A 21,046-nucleotide genomic window follows, 5' to 3' on the forward strand; every position below is an offset into this window, starting at 1 on the left:
GAATCACAGAGTCAGTCAGGTTGGAAAAGACTTCTGAGATCATCGAGTCCAACCTATGGGGACACTGAGTGCCACGTCCAGTCTTCCCTTAAACGCCTCCAGGGATGGTGACTGCAGCACCTCCCTGGGCAGTCCCTTCCAATGTCTAATCACCCATTGCTGCGAAGAAGTTCCTCCTAATGTCCAACCTGAATCTCCCCTGGCACAGCTGGACACTCCAGCTCAGCATTGTGCTGCACTCCAGCCAGCCCCCTCGCTTCACCCTGGTATCTGCCACTGGGCCACCTCTGCATCGAGGTTTGCCAGGGCTGGTAGCTCCTCGAGCTCTCTGGGAGCCCCGGGTCCCATGAGGAGGGACAGGGGTTCGTGCAGCTGCAGAAGGTGGCAAAGGGACAGCGGGTGAGTCCCTCACCTCTGCCTGCTGGAGCGCCGGCTGCTGCGGTCTGCGGCGTGGCCGTGAGGCAGCGTCGCAGCCTTGAGGACCAAAGTTTGGGAACCTTCTGTCCAGGCATGCCTGCAGCAGCGATAAGACAGGGCTGTAAACAGCTCAGAGATCTGGGCAGCTGTCAAGGTTGCCGTACATCTCTACATGGACCGTTTTAGGGCTTCTGTAATGGGAAATGGAAAATCTGAAAATGGCTTTCGGCTAATGGCCTCCTCGAACTAGCTCTGAAAATTGCTAAAGTATTCTCATAAACCAAGCAATTTCCAGTGATTTCCAGTAATTTCAAGAAAGAATGTTTGAAAACCGTGTTTCCTACATGTCTGTAGCCTCATGCAATAGTAACTGTGTACATCTCAACATTGTACAGTACTTCAGCAGTGTTAAAAATGGCTTAAGTTCTACCAGAGATCAGGTAAGGCTTTTCAAAACAGTTTCAGAAGAGCAGGACTACCCTTTCCTTGTAAAGAAAAAAAATAAAGTTTGCATTTGTTCAGCATGACAAGGTGTGTTTTTAATACTGTCTGGATTGCTAAAATACTGCACAAATCAGCCTAGTTCTGATGTGTTTGCTGTACTGATGCCTCCACTAACCTGAAGGAATAGGCTCTACTTCAATCATCATTTAAATTTATCTGCTGCAGAAGCAGTCATGGCTCTGCCTTCACCTACAGATTCCATATGAGTAGATTCTGTTGACTACTTAGAGGTTAAACGTTCAGATTTCACTCTGCTTTTTTCTTTCCTTTTTGCTTTAAGTTGGAGGCAAGGCGAGTTGAAGGACTCTGAGGCCCTGATCCTGCAATGAGTTCCCCATGCATATAAACATCACTATCGACATTAGGCTGTGGTTTGGCAGTGCACAAAAGCCAGCAGTACAGCTCCTATTATTGGCTCCAAACTGGGGTGGCCACATGATGTGAAGCGCTGACCTGCTATTCATTCACCCTGCCTGCTCAAGTTAATTCAAGAAGTTTTTGACAGGTTAACTTTTTACTAGCAGACTTTATGCCGGCTCAGGTGTCACTGTACTCAGCTCCAGCCAGATCAGGTATCGTCTGCACCCCTGTGCCTGGCACGTGGCCAGAGCAGGACTGGCGTTGGCCCTGCATCCTGCACTCTGCCTCATTCAGCAGCAGCCTGATCACATGCCTTGGCCTGATCCTGATGAAATTTGTACTCCTGGGTGATCCAGCAACGCGTAGACCTGATTGTAGTGATTGCGGAGCTGCAGTCACACACAGGAACTGTACTGGGGTGTCACCCAGTGTGAATTACCTTTGCAGCATTATTTGTGCAGTTTGTGCTGCCGGGAGGTTGGTTAACCATCAGGTTAATAAGCAAAAGAACGGGGGCAATAGATTTTTTCTGTGCAGATTGGCTGTGCTCAGATCAGTTGTAGAGCATCGCAGCTGAAGTGGAGAATTTGTGTGGAGTGAGGAGCAGGTGAAAGGTGTGGCTTCTCACAGGCCTGTCGTGGCAGGGGTTCCGTGTCTGGAGGCAATGGGCTTGCTCACAAGAAGGGAGTCCAGTAGACATCAGGCAGCGTGTGAAGGAAACGTGGTACAGAAGTGTTGGTGTACCTCAGCCATTGTGGCACTACTCGTAACTGGCAAAGCTACAAGCAAGTTATACAAGTCACTCTGAAAGAGTGCTGATGAAGGCTATCACCGTATTATCCCAAGCTCAGCTGTGGAATCTTACCGTGGAAATAATGTGGTATTTCCTCTCTCTAAGCCTTTCAAACCACATTTGAAGGGGAGTAGGAAAAGGTGTGCTCTTCAGGGCAGAAAAGCTTACCTGAAATACTTTTTTCTTTATGTCTTGGCACATTGTGTCTGTAGTGCCTCATGTGTGTAGCCAGCAGAAGTTAGAAATAAATGATGCGTTTTCTGGAGACTCTGAAGTTCTCTTTCTCACATGCTATATACTTAGAGCATCTGTCCTTCCTTGTGGACAATTAAGGTTTACATGTTGAGTGGAACAGCCCAGAACTTGGATTTATAATCCTAATCTACTGTAGCATTGATATGGGGGAGAGGAGGGCACAGAAATTACTATTCTAGCAGATTTTTATTTCTCAGTCTAAGTGACATGTTTGGAAATAGAGGTTTACAAAGACAAAGTGCATGAAAAGGGCCAATTTGTCACATGGTTGTTCAGTTGACTTTGTGTTTCCAGGAGTAAAGGAGTATGTGCCATGGTTTTCGTGATCTCATGTGGTATAAATAGGAGGTGGTAATCACTGCTTTTTATTAAAAATCCCTGCCTGCCTCTCATGCACTCTGATGGCTGATCCATCCCCTTGGAACCATCTCTAGCATTCCAGCCCCTCGAGTGGCTCCAGGCAGCCATGCTCCCTTTTAGAAAGCACTTGCTAGATAAATGCTTCATTTTTTTTTCCTCCAGTTACCCCAGTGCTCAGCGGAGGCCGTACAGTTTGCTTGGCAGGGGTTCAGGAGGATCCACATAACTCACTCGTGGCTTCTATGGTTGGAAGCAGCTCATGCTGATAAAGCTGCACTGTTGTCTGTCCTGCATCTTTTATTGCATGGTTGGGCATAACATCCACCAGGTCTCTCTGCGGCTCCCACCCCAGCCTGGCCTTGTTTGTTACTTTTGCCTGTCAGTTTGCAGGGTATCTTTTGGCTCAGATTAGTCATTTAGGAGATAACAGAGTCCTTCCCTATCCTTCCTTTTCTTCTGCCACCCTACTCCATGTGCTTTCTGCATTTTCATAGCTTCACCTGCAGAATGAAAAACTCATGAATTTACCCACAGGAATCTTTTGAGCCTTTGGCTTTTTTTGCCTGTGGGCAGTGGCCATTGGGACTGCGGGACAGAAGCGATGCAAAAACTCTTGTACAAAAAAGCCCGTGCCCAGCTAACCCTTCTCTTTCTTTTGATCCATTTAAACTTAGATGCAGCCACACTCCGGGGGTACAGTTTTCCTTCACAAGTTGGCTTCCAGACCTTCTTCATCAGATTTGAAGCGTGACCACAAAAATCAACTGAGTCTGATACGAGCCCATGGTCTTAAACTGGGTTTAAAGTTGGTTGAGTGGAGCTTCTTCAAATTCAGTTTGGGGAATGTTTTTTTGTGTATAAATGAGACCAAAAGGGTCCTTTTGGGACTGTTTCAATAGGACAATAGTTAATGGTTTTAAACTAAAGGAGAGTCAGTTGAGATTGGATATAAAGTTTTTACACTGTGGATGATGAAACACTGGAACAGGTTGCCTGGAGAGGTGGTGGGTGCTGCATTCGTGGAAACATTAAAGGTCAGGCTGGACAGGACTTTGAGCAACCTGGTCTAGTTGAAGATGTCCCTGCTCATTGCAGGGGGTTTCAAGGTCCCTTCCAAACCAAACTCTTCAAAGATTTTGTGATTCTGTGTTACTGACAGCCAAGCCAGTGTCTTCTGACACGGCTCAGCAAAATGAGGGTGCCAGCTTGTGGAGGGAACATGTTGCTCATCACTGGTTCATGCTGACTGGACTCCTGACGAGTGCTGAAGAGCTTTTCTGCACTTGGCAAGGTGTCAGGGAAGTTGAGCTGCAGTGTTTTAGAGCTTCCTTTTCTTCGTGAACGTAAAGCAGAGATGATCCTTGTGAACTCTTCTGTGAATGGAACGAGTAATTACATGGCAAAGATCTCTACTAAGAGTTACACATGTGAGTGTAGGCAGAACGGATGGGTAATGTGCATAATTTAGACACATAAGCATGTGTGTGCATATCTGTGTGCATGCATACACACATACATAAATCAGCATAGGGTGTTAAGTGAGTGGATTCCCTTGGGAGTTCATGCTGGTTGTGATCTTTCATTTTTCAGTCAGAGATTAACTGGTCAGAGGGTTATTTGGAAATTTCAATATTGGGATCCTTTTGCCTATTGAGCTTTGTTGTGAAGACTAGGTCACTGTGAAGCTTTCCTTTAAAATAAAGTGAGTTTTTGTACTTTGCAGGCTTCAAGTCTCTAACAGGTGCTACATGAGGCTGTATTTTAGGATTATGTGCTTTGTCCTGCACAAAGTAATTCTGATCTGCCATGTATTTCCCAGCGTTGGGTGGTTTATTCAAAGTGCAATGTACTGTGGATATGTGGTTAGATGCTGGGGCATAATGCAGAGCTGATGTCTCAGTGCAGACTCCAGCTCTAGATTTGAGCCTTTGGGATTTGGGTATTCTCTTCAGGTCTTCCTTTTACCTGTCAGTCAATATCTGACAAGAACATAACTGCTGATATGAGGAGGAATGGTCAGAGGGTGTGAAGTGTGGGAGGTCTGGATTCTACTGCCAGCTTTGCTGTTAAATTGGCCAACGATTGTTGCTGCTGTAACAGAATGAAGCAAACATAAATGAAAGGATTTCTTGAAGAATCAATCCAATTTATTATTGTCCAGACAACTCCCTCGAATGCCATGTGCCTCTCATGTCTGGCTGTCTGTCTGCTCCCGTGGGACAGGACTGTCTGGTGTCAGAGCAAGGGACCTGGGCCCCTGCCCGCAGGTGATTCCCTGGCTCGGCCATGCATGTCACACCCTTCAGGGCTTATGTGGAGCTTGGTACTCAATGGTTAAAATCATCAAAGGGAAAGAGCTTTGGGAGGGCAGATGTAAAACCTCAAACCTGAGTGCTTGCAGTTCATTGCATTGGGTGCTATTCTAAGTGTTGGGCTTTGTCATTTCTTCATTAGCAGTACCAAAGAAGATTGAGATGGCAGAAAATATCTGATGCAGTCGTTATTATTAAAAGCAGTGGCACAAAAACAAAGAGACCTTTCAGGTGGTAATTGCTTTCATAAGCCATTCCTGGGGACTGAACTCTGAGACCTCTACAACTTGATCTAAAAGGGGCAGCCCCTGCAGTCACAGCAGAAACATGTGTGTCTGACATGCTGTGTGGTACCTGTTACAGCAGCAGGTCTGTGAAATCTCCCTTTGTAACAGCTGTTTAGTCCAAAACCCAGCAGAGGTGGATGGATACTCTGTGTGTGTAGCTCCACTGACAGCCAACACATTCAGCCTGGGATGGGGGAGATGTTCTGGCCTTTGGCTGGGGCTGGAGCAGAGTGGGTGCAGCCTCCTCCTTGCCAAAGGCTTCCATGCAGTCAGGGCAGATTGCTGGCCAGCTTGTGAGTAAGGGTTATTTGGCTGTCAGAGAAGCTTCTCCCTGTGCTCTCTGTCAGAAGCTGCAAGGAAGAAAAGACATCAGTCCCTGGGCTTTCCAGTCAAGATTTGCATGGGGCCCCTGGAGTGAGGTCCAGGGACAGGTAATTCTTATATTCTTGCTACAGTGAGAGTGAAGGGCAACCTCACAAGAGGATAAGCTCAGCTTGGGGAGGGTACTGATGTAGCTGTGTGATTCTTAAAACGCAAGATTTTTGTGCCCATGGATTACTGCAGCATTACTTTTGTCTCCTCCCTCTCTGGACTGTGGCCACCAGCACGTTTTCAGGTAGTAAATGACATTCTAAAATTGGCAATTCACTTGAATTGGACCAAGTTATGTCACCTGCCTTATGAGCACCGGCTCTGAAGTAAGTTCTTGGAGGAAAACTGAAAAATAGGGCAATACTGTTTTGGAAACATACTGTGAAAATGAGATTCACCATTAGAGCTTGGCACAGAGGTGAGAGTTAAAAAATACGGTTTTATAAGGAAGGCAGGCAAAAGACACAAAATACAGTGTTATAGTCAATGGAGGATTTGGGCTGCTTCTGGCCAGAGGAAGGTTACTGTAACATTTTATTGCTAGAAGTAACAGCCCAGAAACTGTTTGTGCTAAATGCCCTTGATTTTCTGAAAGTTCTGGTGCAACTCTAATGGATGCACAGAAAAATGGTCGCAAAGGGAGGTGCCTTTCAGAAACTTCTTTTGTTCTTGCTTCTCTTCTTGGGTTCATGTGGAAACTCTAAAACCCCATTAAGGCAGCTGAATTCACCAACACATGTTATCTATCTGTGCACAACAAAAATTTTGGAAATCCTCTCTGGAAATGCGGGGCTAAAATTAAGGGCAGACACAAACAGGGCAGGGAGAAAGTACAGAGTTCACCGTGCTGGAGGTGGAAATACAAACGGGTAGAACAAGATCTGTGTTTTACACTCATTCTTTCAGCTTGTGTCTACACTGTTCATAAAAAAAACCCCCATAATAAACCTTTGCCTACAGTATAATGTAAATTAATCTATGTGACCAGACCCTGTCATATACAGTGAGAATACAACTTTCTCTAATTCTCATGGTTCCAAATTGTTTTTAAAGTGTATGCACACAGAAAAGTATAAGCTAGAAATACGGCTTTTACTTCTGGGTTTTTTTTCCCCAGCATACATGCTGACTAAATTATGTGGAAAAGCCTCTTTCTTTCCACTATTTCACCCTTGAGATCTAGTATTTTCCTAGTCTTGTCAGTGTTGTTGTTCCACACTTTTTGCCAGCAATCCTGATCTGTATTCTTTAGGTTCCTTTTGGAACAGTGAATCCTTTTGTGAGAAGATTGTTCCTTGATGCACTGAAGCAGGAAACATAAACAAAAGTCTTCAGATGTATTGCAATCTGTGAAAATATTTACAGAATGGCAATGGTTGCCACAGGACATGGGAAGCAACAGGTAACTCAATAATAATAGTTTGCATATCCATAGCACTTCTTCTGTGGCAAAAGATGTCTATGTAATCATGTAATACCTGGAGCTTTGCAGCATTTCAGGTTCCTTTGCAGGTTTTAGCCCTGTTTCATCCGTGATGAAACTAAGTCCCAGCACGTATGTTCTTCATGGATGGGAGGTGAGTACCTGCAGCTTAACTTTGTTTGAAATCCGGGACGTTTGGGCTCACACTGCCTCACGCTGGGTGCCCAGAAGTATAGGCATGAAATCAGGTTTTGGAAACTGAGAGCTGAATGACTTCCCAGCGTCACATGCTGGGTTTGTTGCAGGGCCAGGAATACAGCCCAGATCTCCTGGCTCCCTACCCACTCCCTGAGCAGCAAGGCCAGTCCTCAGCTCTGTTTCAAGGGATCCTAGAGAGCACTGGCATTTTAGCAAGTCAGCTGGCAACTTCACTGTGTTTTGTTTAGAATGGTTCACATTCTTCCATCTAATTCCCACACTGAAAATTTCCAGCTTCCTATTTTCCCCAAGCTGTCCCAGCAAGACATATTGAATATGCAGATGTGGTGGCACACACTCACACATGTGCTTTTCCTGAAGCAACCCCTCAAAGTTTCTTCTGGATGTTTGTTTTACTCCAGTTCCTGTAATCCCCACAGTGACATTAAACAGATTCTTTTGTTTAACCTTTGTATGAAACTCTCTGTCTCTCTCTCTGTCGCTTTATTTTAAGGATATGTGGTTTTAGTTGCATTTTGTTACATTCCCTTGTGCGTGGAGAAGACACTGTAAATGAAAACATATTATAATTACTACACACCACGCACAAATGTCTTCTCAGACATCTCCCATACATGCCTTCTCTGGAGCGTGTTTTTGAATGTGCACATCACTGTATTTTCAAACCCATTCATGTAGTAAGTAACTTCTTTCTCTCTACAAGTGTTCAGAAACAGGAGGGCTGTTCACTCGAAGTCTTGGAAGTGCATCTCAGAGGCAAATGAAATTGTCACTGAGAGCAGGAGTAGGAGCCTTGCTAGCCCATTTCCTGATGCTGAATCTCTCAGTACAAAGCTGGCACTGGGCTTGACCGAAGAACTGCACGCTGTCAGCACGAGTGGTCAAGACAGTGAAAAAGCTGGCTTCTGCTTCAAGTGAGGAAGTTATTTTGCTGCAACAGCATAAATCCTTAATAGGATTTCTTGCTTTCCCTGCAGTGTAGAGACTCAGGCAATTCCCTCTTTCCTGCTACACCTTGCCTGCTGTAAGGATGGTGCACATATCCTCATACAGCAGCTTTCTGAGGTCCACACCTGCAAGCACACCTGTAACCCCTCTATGCAGTGCAGCATGCTTCCCTCTCCTGCAGGACGAGCAATTCCTATCTTTGAAGATACACTGGGGTTTTTTTTACAGGACAAACACATTTTTCTTTGCAAGAACTTTGTAGTTGTCCAAAAAAGTGAAGGTTGCATTCCAGATGTACAGCTGTTCCAACTACGGAAATTCTCTAGTCCTGTCAACTTACTAGAAATTCTCTAGTCTAGTCAACTTACTCAATAGCATATTGCCAGAGAGAATAAATATGTTCAAGAGATTGGGGAAAGAATCTCCAGGACTGTAAATATCCTTTGGGATTGTAGTGTAAGACAGATCAGTTTAATTTTCTCTATTTGAGTGGCAGTTGGAAGAACTTAACCCTCTGGATTTCTCCCATTGAGTATGTGTTTTCTCTTTAGTTTCAAGGGAAGAATAAACACGTTTCTTTCTTTTTAAAAAAGCTTTCTCCTCTAGACTGTTCTCTTGTGTGTGGTAAGTTCTGCACGAGGTTTAGTGTGAACGTGGACTAAATAATGACAATATTTACATCTTTTCACTGGAGGATATTTAAATGCATTCGATCCTGTAACACACAGCATCCACAGACAAAATCACAATGCTGGCCCTGAATTAAATTCAGCTCCCCAGCAGATGAAAGAACTGAATTTCAGTCTCAGTCAGCTGGAACCAAAACAAGAAGCCAAGCAGATCAGCAGCAGTGCTGGGAAGACAATGTCTGAGCTGAGCCCGTGGTGCAATCACCAGCCCGAGGGTCAGATGCCCACCTGTCTGAGGGTCAGATGCCCACCTTTCCCGAGGGTCAGATGCCTGCCTGCCCAAGGGTCAGATGCCCGCCCTGCTCCAGGGTCAGATGCCCACCTTTCCCAAGGGTCAGATGCCCGCCTGCCCAAGGGTCAGATGCCCACCCTGCCCGAGGGTCAGATGCCCACCTGTCTGAGGGTCAGATGCCCACCCTGCCCGAGGGTCAGATGCCCACCTGTCTGAGGGTCAGATGCACGCCCTGCCCCAGGGTCAGATGCCCACCTTTCCCGAGGGTCAGATGCACGCCCTGCCCCAGGGTCAGATGCCCACCTTTCCCGAGGGTCAGATGCCCACCCTGCCCCAGGGTCAGATGCCCACCTTTCCCGAGGGTCAGATGCCCACCCTGCCCAAGGGTCAGATGCCCACCCTGCCCAAGGGTCAGATGCCCACCTTTCCCGAGGGTCAGATGCCCGCCCTGCCCAAGGGTCAGATGCCCACCTTTCCCGAGGGTCAGATGCCCACCTGCCCAAGGGTCAGATGCCCACCCTGCCCGAGGGTCAGATGCCCGCCTGCCCAAGGGTCAGATGCCCACCTGTCTGAGGGTCAGATGCCCGCCTGCCCGTCTTGGCAGCGCTGCACACGCAGGCACTGCGGGGAGGCTCCGGTGCCAAGCGCCGGCTCCGTGCGTGCTCCCCGCTGCAAATGCCAGCGCCGCGTGTTCTGTGGCCAGAGAGTGCCATTGGCATAAAGGTGTGATGGTGAGAGGGGACGGGAGGCAGCTCTGTCCCTGCAGGGCACCTGGCCTGATGTCCACCCTGTGCCCAGGGTACAGTTTGGCCACAGGAGAGGCCAAAGCCTCAGGCTTCCAAGCGCTGCTTGCTCCTGAGGAAAACGCCCTTCCCTCTGATAAACTGGCACATTGTCATATTATGTACCTGAATTTTCCCCAGGAATTGTTTCCTCCTTCCAGTGAGGTTCTGAGACCTGGTGCCAATCTCACGCCATCTGACGCTGCAGGTGTCTGATCATTCAGAGATGACATCAACCCACACTGGGGCAAAAGAGCAGTCCTGCCCTCCCTGAGCTCTCGATTGCAAACTGGGTTGAAAACTGGTTGGCATTAGAAGTCAAAATACCCAGGTGCCTTTCTGAAGTTTGCAGGATCACAGTGACCTGGATGGGGTAGCCTCATCCGGCCCAGCTGCACCTGCTGTGGGAACTTTTAAATCCATATTGCAAGGGCTGCAAAATGTGGGTGTTACCATCTGGACTCTCAGAACAACTCAGGGCCAAATTCTCTGGTGCCAGTCATTCATGGGCTTGTACATTGCTTTCTGAGTAGGTGAGGTGTTAGGTAAGCACCTACATTTTCCAGATAATTTAACCCCTTGGAGTTATGTTTCTGGTGGCTACAACATTTTTCATGTCCAAAGCAGGAAAGGAAAAACAGAGTTTTCCACAGGCACCTCTGAAATCTGATTCCTTGTTTTGAAGCTGAGGTGTGGGCTGAGCTCTTTGGAGGATGAAATTGCCACTGGTGGAGTGCAGGATGTGCTCAGAAAGCCTCACCATGGGTGGAAAGTCAGGCTGGTGACAACTTGCACTGGCTGTGTTGATGTAAAGCAGGTTTTGATTTGCGGTAGCCCTGATGGGCAGGCAGAGCTGTGGGAGGAGGAGATGGATGCTATTCTAGTGTCTGTACCACCAGCAAAATGTCACATTAGAGTTCGTGTTGAGGAGAGAAGCAGGAAGAAAGCACAGCTTTTTTTGGAAAGCTTTTGGATAGCTTTGGCAGTTGAAATACCTATATAATATGCTTTGAAAACTGAGGCAAAGTCAGTGAAAATGAACAAATTTGAGTAAAGTGCACTAGCAGCTTCAGTTACTTTTCCAGTTGTTTGATTTTTTTTTCTTTTTGGGAAGGATTTACAAAGCAGCAAATGCTGGCACAAATACTGGGAACCGCATCTGTTACAAATCAGGTAATTTTACACAGAGCCATCTTTCAAACTAATGCTTTGTTATCAATTTTTTTAACAGAGAGATTTTTTTTCCCCTTTTTTTTGCTATCGTGTTCTTGCACTTCAGGCCTTGCTCTGATAACACAGGGGCTTTGGCAGCATCATAGCTTTGTGTATTTCCTGTCCAGGAGGCTGATGTTCACTCTCTGTGCAGTTGTGCCCTCAGCCTGTGGCAGTGAACTTACAAATAAAATCTGTAATAGGATACTTTTATTTTCTGCAGTTCAAATTGCACTTAAGTGATTGGTGCTAGAATGAAGTTGAGATATAAAATTACCTCCTTTTTGGTGCAAATGTATATGCAGTCTATTCCCCAGACAGTGTGAATAGGTTTAGCTTAAATCTGTTGCACCCAGAATTAAGAGGAAATTCCTTCACTGAAGTGTGACGGTACAGAAGATAAGTTCTGAAATTGGTTGAATTGGTGTAATCTCCTGATACAGACAGGGCTTTATTTATAGTGCTTCAACCTTTACTATAGTTGGGTTTTTTTAATATAAAACACAGTAAGCATGCTTGAAAAAAAAAGGGGTTTTCTTTGGTTTGGAAACTGTGAAAACTATGAAGATGATAGAATTATACACTTGGGCATTATTCCCAAAATGTTCTGTATTTGAATCCACTGTATTTGAGCAGAAACAACATTTAATTGATGGCAGAAGTATGTGATGGTTGAAAGAATGGAAAAAGCAAGGAGATTTTAATTTTGATCCCAATTCAGCAAAAATGAGGAGGGATATACGTACTTTCAGGCACCTGGTTTAATGCTTTACTGAAAGGAGGTAAATCTGCACCACAGATTTACTGTTTTCATCCTGTCACTCAGCCCCTCCTGCACCTCTCTTTCCCTTTCTGTAAGGTAAGGGAAAAACAGTGGCTGTCAGGGTTGTGGGGTCTAAGGGATAGGTGTATGTGCTTGCTTTGCAAGTCTAGAGTGGAGGAAAATTATTTTTATTAGACTAGACTTTATAAGAACCTCTTTGAAGAGTCTGTTAGGAAGGAGAAAAATTATAATGAATTTGGATTTATTCCAATGGTTTACTGTTTCTTTTGGAAATGTACACCCCAAGCTTTGCTGGCAATGATTTAACTGACAGGAGAGTCTTGATCTGACCCAGTCTGATGCCGGTCCCTGTGACCTGCACTGAGGTGCTCAGTGCCAAGACACAGCAGTGAACAGTGCATCTCCATTTCCCCTGGTCATTCACTCCTGGAAAATTAAGAACCACTGCAGCAGCAGTTTAACTGTACTTTGAATATTTGATTTCCTTTGGCAGTTGATGTAATTATTGCAGAGTATGGAACAAACTAAAAGGAATATATATATCCAGAGCAAAAATGAGGTCCAGGCCTGTGAGATGCAGAGACATAAATCTTCTTGGTTTGGTATGGGTCCACTGGGACTGGGGCAGCTGGACACCCCTTTAGGGAGGATGAAGGTGCTCTGTGCTTTCCAAGATCAGAGTGAGGAAGAGAACACTTGAAATCATCCAACTGTTTCCATCCCCTGGCCTGTTCTAAAATCTCTGCAGAGAAGTTGCCTTGATTGCCGTGTGCTGACTCCTTGCTTATGTTGTCAGAGAACTTTGTGTCCTTACGCTTCCCAACCTTCAAGGAGGGCTGACATGTGTGCTCATAACCACCATAATCTGAGTGCAGAGTTCTCATACAAGCCCTGCAGCCAGCACCAGCTCCCCAGCAGGACAAGGGCTGCCCTCCTGTCACTGCTTGAGGGGTCTGTGCCATGGTCAGATACAGCAGGTAGCAAACCAGCTCCCAGGGCTGGCCTCTGGAAAACGAAGGAGGGATGGATGTTCTTCTTTTCACTTTTCTGATGTCTTATTCCCCTCGAGGATGGTTAATCCTTCGTGTAAATTTAACATTTGGGAAAGCTAGATATTAGCTAGATGGCCTTAAGGGATGGAGTCTTTCCTTCTTAGAAACCTGATGTTGGGGACCAGCAGTGTGGGCTTACTAATCCTGCCTGGGCTTGCGTTTCAACCTGACCCCCCCATGGCTCCTTGGAGGGGGCCTGGGGAACGTTTTCTGAAGATGAAATTGTTAGTGCAGTTTAAGGAGATTTAAGGGGTGCTTGTCTGGCATGGAAGCTGTGACACAGTGGGCATCGTAAATAAGCTGCTGCATGGTCAGCAGAGGATAATGCTTGGCACTTCTTTCAAATATATGTATCTAGGGATTTGTTAGCTTTACAACTATGCATAGTACAACTGGTCTAATTTCTTAATGGGACTTTCCCATATAACTAGAGGACGCTAAGAAGGTTTCAGTTTGTGATTATGGGTGACTGCTGCAGCCCCAGAAACCCTGGTATTATAGTAGTCGTGGGAACAAGAAGTGCAAAATTTGGGCTAGACATGTCCTGGTTCAGGACTCTGGCTGAGGCTGCCAACATGCAAATAGAGTTCTCACATAAAATGGAACCGGATGGCTTGGATCTGTCCATGGGAATATCATAAATGTGGAGAGTTTCCAGACAGCTATATACCTGCAGGGATGGGTCTATGTTGCTTCTTTCTTGATTGCAAAAATTCTAAATCAATTTTGTTTCAGCACATGCAGCTTCTGCCAAGTCTCTTGCACTTTTCTTTGGGACATCTTGTGCTGGCCTCAGTGGACCAGGTTGGCTCAACACTAGAATTTAATCTGCTGTAAGAGTGAGTACGAGTACCACTGAGTCCCCTTGAGAGGCAGGAGGATCATGTCCTGATTAATCTTTGGAGTTCGCTTCTTTTCTTGTAGCGGGTGGGATGGTCTTGCTCCAAGTGAGCTCATTGCCTGTCATGAAACACTGCGTTGAAAATGACAATGTTCATTAGGCTATACATATATTCTGTATCTTTCACTAATGAGAAGTGGTTTTATTCATAGAATCATTATCCTTTGTACGTATTCTGGTTTTAAATGGCGGAAATGTTTAGTATCTGGCCTCTTTTGTTGTCTAGTACTTCTGCTTTATTTGCAAGCCTCCTCCATTCTTGCTCTCCTTGGTGAGGCACTTCAGGGACAGCTGTCACTGAGTCTGCTGAGACTGGCAGGTATATCTTGGCATTTGCTGCACTACATGCCCTGGTGACAGTGAGGCTGGATGTCATTGGCCAGGGGAGTCATGGAAAAATGAAAGGGCAAGGTAGTGGTGAAAGGAAATCTGGATCTGTCAGCAGGGGTGACAGGTGATGAGATGCAGAAAAAGGTAGTGCATGAGCACATCAGGAGATAAAACTGAGTCTGTAAGTACCAAAAGAAACAAGCAGGATATAAGCAGGAATAATCTGCCTTTCCAGCAGAGACAGTGCGTGACAATTCAGTGAGGCAAGGCAATGTCAAGACAAAAGGGCAGACATGAAGGACTGATGTGCTGGGATACTTCAAGAAGGTTTTATTACACCTTCTCTAACATCCCAGCTGTGTCTGGGCCTATGTGGTGGCTCCGGTTTGCTGGCTAAGTAATAATTGCAGTACAAATAAATAAACACATTTAGATCTGGGAAGGTTGATGCCAGTACAGCAATGTGGTGGTACAGTGCTGAGAGGGGACAGGCTGGCAGCAGGGGAGCAGCGCAGAACCAGACAAGTCAGGGAGTGGTGAGATAAAAGATGATTTAGGTTTCTGCGTGAAGACTGCAATTTAGCTTCCAGTGATTTCAGCTTTTTTTTTTTTTCCTTTTTCTTCTTTTTTCATCTACACTCCCTCTAAAACTGGTTCAGCTGAATGGGCAAGTATGTGACTTTAATGAGATTCTTGAAGTCTTAGTAAGAGCTGTGGTTAAAGCCTGTCTGCCAGAAGCAGATGGATAGCAGGACGTTACGATACATCTCTTGATGCTGTCAGCAGCAGGTCCATGGCACAGAACCAGAGGGCAGGGATTCCCCTTGGAGCAGCACATGTAAAGCCTCCTTTCTGGGTGTGCTGGTTTTGGCTGGAGTAGAGCTAATTTTCGTCATAGTAGCTGGTATGGGGCTGTGTTTTGGATTTGGACTGAAAACAGTGTTGATAACTCGGGGATGTTTTGGTTATTGCTGAGCAGGGCTTGCACAGAGTCAAGGCCTCTTCTGCCTGTCACCCCACCCTGCCAGCGAGTGGGCTGGGGGTGCACAAGGATTTGGGGAAGGACACAGCTGATCCCAACTGGCCAAAGGGATGCCCCAGACCGTATGATGTTATGCTCAGCAATACAAGCTGGGGCAGGGAGAAGGAACTGGGGTTAAACCATGACACTGGGCAGTGCATCTCTACTGGCTCCTTAAGCAGAGGAGACTGCTTCAGTGAATATCCTTCACATCTTGAGTAAGTGTCTCATGTCAGGGAGAGAAATAAGTGTTTCTGGATGCCCTGGACATTGCGAGGCATTAAAAGCAAGCACTGAACTACAGTCAGGCTACAGGAGTAAACAGGAACTTGAAGGAAGCTCCTGATCATTACAGGAAGAACGTATGTCCAGTTCTCCCCAGACCAGAAGAAGAAATCAGACAAGTTGCAGAAATCAGGAACATTGGAGTTACGTGGAAGAGATGTTTTCTTTCAACACTCCTTATAGCACTCGATAAAGATCTGTGTCACATTTGGGGACATCCCAAATTTTTAAAAAACAATAAGGATAGGACAAGGAATTTGCATGAGTAACCCTCCCTTTCTCATTTATCAGGGCTGTCTTCCAGCAAGGGTTCAGCTCTTTTCACGGTCTGCCAAATCTTTGCAAATGATCTCATGGACATGACCTCCCTTTCTTGGAGTCTTGCAGCTTCCCTCCAGCAAACATGGCAGGGACAGTGTTGGGAAAGCAGTGATAGCTCTCCAACTGCTTTGCTGTGACTTTGGAAACTAGATGTGTAAATTCATGCTCCATGTACAGTTGTCACCTCTGAAAAGCAAACAAAGGCAAACACAGGTACAAATTTCAGGCAGCCAGCCAACACAGTAGACAGTTGCCTAGGGCAGCAGACTGTTGAATGCAGCACAATGCCAAGGCTTTACTTAGATGAGGCTTGGTGCCGCTGCTCTGCCCTCTGAGAAGCATTGGATCTTTAATCTAAGGGTTGAGATTCACATCCTGTTTTCAGGTGACAGCTCCTTACTTGGCCCAGGTGATCCTTAGCGGTCTGGGTGCAAGCATCAGACCTGCAGTGCTCCAGCAGGTTCACTTCTGCTGTTTGAGTGATCCATGCCCACTGGAAGGGGTGGGATGGGGCCTTTTTCCACAGAAGTAAGAGCAACCTGTGGTTTTGGAGTTCTTCCTCCTGCTCCTTCCTCCCCTAGTGTAGCAGGAGTGGTCTGAGTTGGTGTGAGTGGGCTGCTGCAGGGGAAGGATGGTTTGGGATGAAAGTGGGAGTCACTTGGATCGGGAAGGGTGGACAGGGATGATGGCCAGGAGGGGAGGTCTGCCTGCAGTGAGGTTGGGCCATCCTACCTAATGCTTTGCTGACTCCGTTCATCCCAGCCCACCAGCAGCCCTGCTTCACCCCACCTCTCATCCTCACAAAATTTCACTGATGTCTCCCACCCAGCCCTGCTTGGGCAAATAACCTCACAAAGCTGTTTGAACCAGCCCCACAGTTGGGCTTAAAAAATAATGCAAGCTTTTTATTTACAAAATCAAAACCTCACATGCAGGATTTTGGAGGCAAGTAGGAACAGGCACAAGAGGGGCAGACCATATTCTTCAGACCACCAGCCAAGCACTTTTCAGCTTTCGGTCTGGAAGTTGCTGGCTGAGGCTAAATCCCTGCAGCAATGCCTCACCTGCTATTATCACTTTATCTGAAGTCATAAACAGAGCCGGTGAAGAAATTATTTCCAGCACCTTGAAAAGGACTCGCTGCCATAATTCACATATTGGCTCAATGGCGGTTGCTTTCACCAGCAGCAGATTTTAGGTAGAATTCAGAGTTTGAGACCTCTCCTGCTGAAGGAACTCCTTTAGTTGCCACCTTTGACAGGATATTAGGGTGATCTTATCCCATACAGCAGTACTTATGTTTCAGAATAAGATCACTGCCTTGCTTGTGCTCGTTGGCAGTCAGGTTGCTACCGGCAGTGTTCGTAACACTTTACTGTTGTTAAGCATCATCTGCCTGTGCATATTAATACTTAAAATGAGATATTTAATTAATGCCATGTGTTTCTGGACCAAGCTTCACGTGAGCATCTCCCAGGCTTTCCCGGCTGGAAAGGTTTTTGTTTCCACCACACCACGGTGCTGTCAGTGGAGCAGCAGTGCAGGGCTGCCCGGTGGTTTGTCCTGGTTGCCCCGTGGAGTGCTGCGACTGCGCACATGTGCTCGGAGAAGCTCACACGAGCAGGGACATTGACATCACCTGTATTTGTGGAACTGCCTCATCAGCTGCTGCCGTCTCACATTCCTGGCTGGGAGAGGCACCCGGGCGGTTCGCCATGGTTTACTCCTTTCTCAGAATCCGCAGGGTGAGAGCAAAGCTTGGAGATGCACTTCTCCCATCATGTCATCTATTTACATGGCACATGCCTTGTGTGTGTGTGTGTGTGTGAGACAGCGAGGGCTTTTATTTTTTTCCCTGGTTCTTCTTTCTGGCTGTGGCGAGATGGAAAGGTGGGACGCTCTCATCTCTGCCAGCGAAAAGGTTTTCTGTATCTGAGGCTGGCTTGGAAATTCTTTAGGTGACATCACACCATGTCTGTGCAGACTCATTGTTTGTCATGGAAAAGCCATTCATCCATACACAACTTCCTTCCTCCCCAGACTCACGGAGATAAACTTTCCATTCTGACTATTCCCTATAGAAACAGACCCAAAACATGTATGCGTGGCTACACACACATACACCTCGCCGTCCCTCCGTCACGCTCGAGGCTGTGGGAGGAGGAAAAGGGAGGATATAGAAGATGTGAATAAAGTCACCCTGTTTTCTTCAGACATGGATCCTGCTGTGCCCAAGCAGTAAAACTCCCCTCCCACTGAGGTGCTGGGTCACACAAGGCTTTTTTGTCCTAAGGCTAATTCTGGCACTTGCAGCCCCACATCTGCCTGCCAGGTGAGATGGGCCACCAGCTGCAGGTACAGCACATCTGGATGGGGGAGGAAGTGGAGCGTGCTGCAAACAAACACAGCAAGTCCACCGTGGCGGGTGCAAGGAATTCGATAAAAAATATACTTCAGCAGTCTGAGCTGCCGAGGCTGGTGATTCATGTCTCGGGTGCTGCTCGCGAGGCAGACGGCAAGGCTGGGTACTCGTGTACCGCGCAGCCACAGCCTGGGGGGACCCGCATGTTCAGCCTGCCTTTGGGGAGCCGCTGCTGCAGGGGCTGGGCTGGGCTGGGGGGACATCAGGCCCGGTGAGCAGGCTGGGACGGGGGGCATTTTTCCGTGGAAGAGAGATGGGAACCGTGTGGTGCAGGGTAGGACAGGACAGTGGGAAGCCTCGTAGAGATGGTGGCAGCAGCGGCAGCGTCGATGGTGTGATACGGTGGCTGTTTCCCTACGGGCATGAAGGCGGCAGGGTGTGAGGAGCATGTTAGAAGTACCTGCGCAGTGCAGGATGCATGCATTCGCTTTCTGCCGGTGTCTGGGAGAGACAGGGCTGAGGAGCTGCCGGACTGCCCTGCCTTCGATGTTCGCGGTGATTCCAGTGGGGAAGGGAGAGGGTGTTAGGGCAAGGGGAGCCTTTGAAGCTTTTGTCCTGTCCACCTCCCCTGCCCGTAACGCCATTAGGCTCCGGTGCCAGCCCTATCTGCACTCGTCGCTGGCGGCCCGGCCGAGCCTCGCAGACCCCCCGCCCGGGGCACGGGGCTGGGGCCGTGGCGCGGGGCCCCTCTGGAGGCCGTTTTGGGGAGGGGGCAGCTCATTTCCGAGCCGACTCTGCATTACAAAGGCAGCGGGGCTTTGATGTGCCCCGCCGGCTGCCCGCACACCTGCGGCCGCGGGGCTCCGGCACCGCCGGGCCGGGGGCGCATCAAAGGCGGCCGGGCCGGGGGCGGCCCCGAGGCTCCGGGAAGCCCTCCCGACGCCCGCAAGGGCGAGAACAGCCCCGAGCGCCCCCGGGCCGGGCCGGGAGGCTCCGGCGGCGGCGGCGGGAGCCCCGGCAGCGCGGCCCCTGCCCCGGGGCCGGGGGCGGGCGGGAGGCAGGGCCGCCGCCGGAGCCCCCGGGAGGCGGTGGCCGGGGGAGGGTCCTGCGGGGTGGGAGGGGGCGGCAGCCGGGCTGAGCTCGCCGCGCCCCCGCCGCACGCAGGCCCCGCTCCAGGGCTTCTCCTCGGCACTTCTCCGCAGGGCGCCCCGTCCCGGCGGCCGGCTCCGCGGGGGCTGCCCCCGCAGCCCACCATGACCGGGCCGAGGCTGGCCCTCGCCGCCGCGCTCCTCTGCAGCTGCACCTCGCCGGTGGCCGACGCCAACTCCTGGTGGTAAGTGAGGGGAGCCGGCGGCGCCTTTGTCCGCCGCGGGCCGGGGACCGGGACCGTCCGGGGCCGGGCGGCAGCTCCCTGCCCTGCGCCCTCCGCGGGAGCTGCCCTGCCTCCCGGGCTTCTTTCGCAGCCGCTCGCTTCTCTCCAGGTTTCCCCCCCTCCCGCTGTCCCTGCCCAGTTTCGGGAGACGTGGGACGCAGCCCCTCTCCTCCAGGCGTTTCTGGGCTCCTTTTGTACGGGCTCGCTGAAATGCCGTCTGGGCTTTAGGATGTGGGGAATGCGTAGGGAGTGGATGGGTAAGGTTTCCTACCCGCTGCCAAAAGCCCTGGGAGCAGCCGCGGAGCCCCCTTCCCCCGAAGAGCGGAAAATAGCCTGGCTCAAAGGCAGGCATCGCTCGCTGGCGCTGTGTAAAATAGCTGCTCGCTTTCTCGTGCAGAGAAAGTGCTGAGCTTTCTCTCTGCCCCCTCCCCATCCCGGGTGTCCTCTCTGTTTAAACTCGGGTTACAGACGAACAGTGTTGCTCCCGCTAGAACCCTGGAAAAGCCTCGCATCTGGCAGAGCCGTGGAGGGAGGCAGCTGACATGAGAAATGCGCCCGGGCTCCCGGAGCGGGGCTGGGCTGGGCTGGGCTGGTGGGGAGAGGTGTCGGGCGCTTCGCGGAGGGGACTTCTCCCTCCACACTCCCTGGGATGTTTTTCTCATCGTAGGTCTTTGGCCATGAACCCCATCCAGAGACCTGAGATGTACATCATCGGCGCCCAGCCGGTGTGCAGCCAGCTGCCGGGGCTGTCCCCCGGGCAGCGCAAGCTCTGCCAGCTCTACCAGGAGCACATGGTGTTCATCGGGGAAGGGGCCCGCAGCGCCATCAAGGAGTGCCAGTACCAGTTTCGGCAACGGCGGTGGAACTGCAGCACGGTGGACAACACTTCCGTCTTTGGGAGGGTCATGAAAATAGGTAGGAGCACCAGGTAGTGCAGAAGTACACGCAGCAGTACGGGGAAGTGCTGGGCGCAGGCCGGCTGTCCCTCTGCACCTCTCTCCCGTCCTTCAAATACACGTGCAGGAGTGATGAGCCCCATTAGCACGGCTCCTAGAGCTGCCTTTAAGGAGCTCTCCCGTTCCCTGGTGTGCGGGCGCTGCCCGAGTGCTGCCTGTGCCTGGGTGGTGGCACCAGCGCGCCTCGGCCGCAGCAGGAGCCAGCTGGGGCAGCGGGGGGACACAGTTTGTTTCGGGGGGAGCACGGGAAGGTCAGGAAGAGGGGGAGCTGCCTCTGTTTTGTGTGCTTCTTTAAAGGTAATGAGGGACGAAGCTGGAGCCAGGAACAATGGCCCCGTGTTATCGTTCCCAGCATCTCGGACAGTGAATGCAGCCCTGAGATGTGGGAAATACGGGCATGGAAATTCCCCCCCTTCCCTGTACTGCCACTTTCTGTGTAAACCTAAGAGATTTTTATAATTCCTGCCCTGCTGGCCGTAAGAGGCACATTGACAGGC

The 21,046-nt window shown here is 49.1% G+C and overlaps 1 protein-coding gene across 1 annotated transcript in view; it reads left to right on the forward strand.

The window, feature by feature from the left end:
* WNT5B (Wnt family member 5B) overlaps positions 1-21,046 on the forward strand; it is a 70,952-nt gene that overhangs the window by 36,502 nt on the left and 13,404 nt on the right. The window contains exons 2-3 of the mRNA XM_048301246.1: positions 19,424-19,554; positions 20,261-20,508. Of these exons, the coding sequence (XP_048157203.1) occupies positions 19,424-19,554; positions 20,261-20,508 (379 nt within the window). The remainder of the gene's footprint in view (positions 1-19,423; positions 19,555-20,260; positions 20,509-21,046) is intronic.

Source organism: Corvus hawaiiensis, chromosome 4 (assembly GCF_020740725.1).
Source record: "Corvus hawaiiensis isolate bCorHaw1 chromosome 4, bCorHaw1.pri.cur, whole genome shotgun sequence".
NCBI classification, from domain to species: Eukaryota; Metazoa; Chordata; class Aves; order Passeriformes; family Corvidae; genus Corvus; species Corvus hawaiiensis.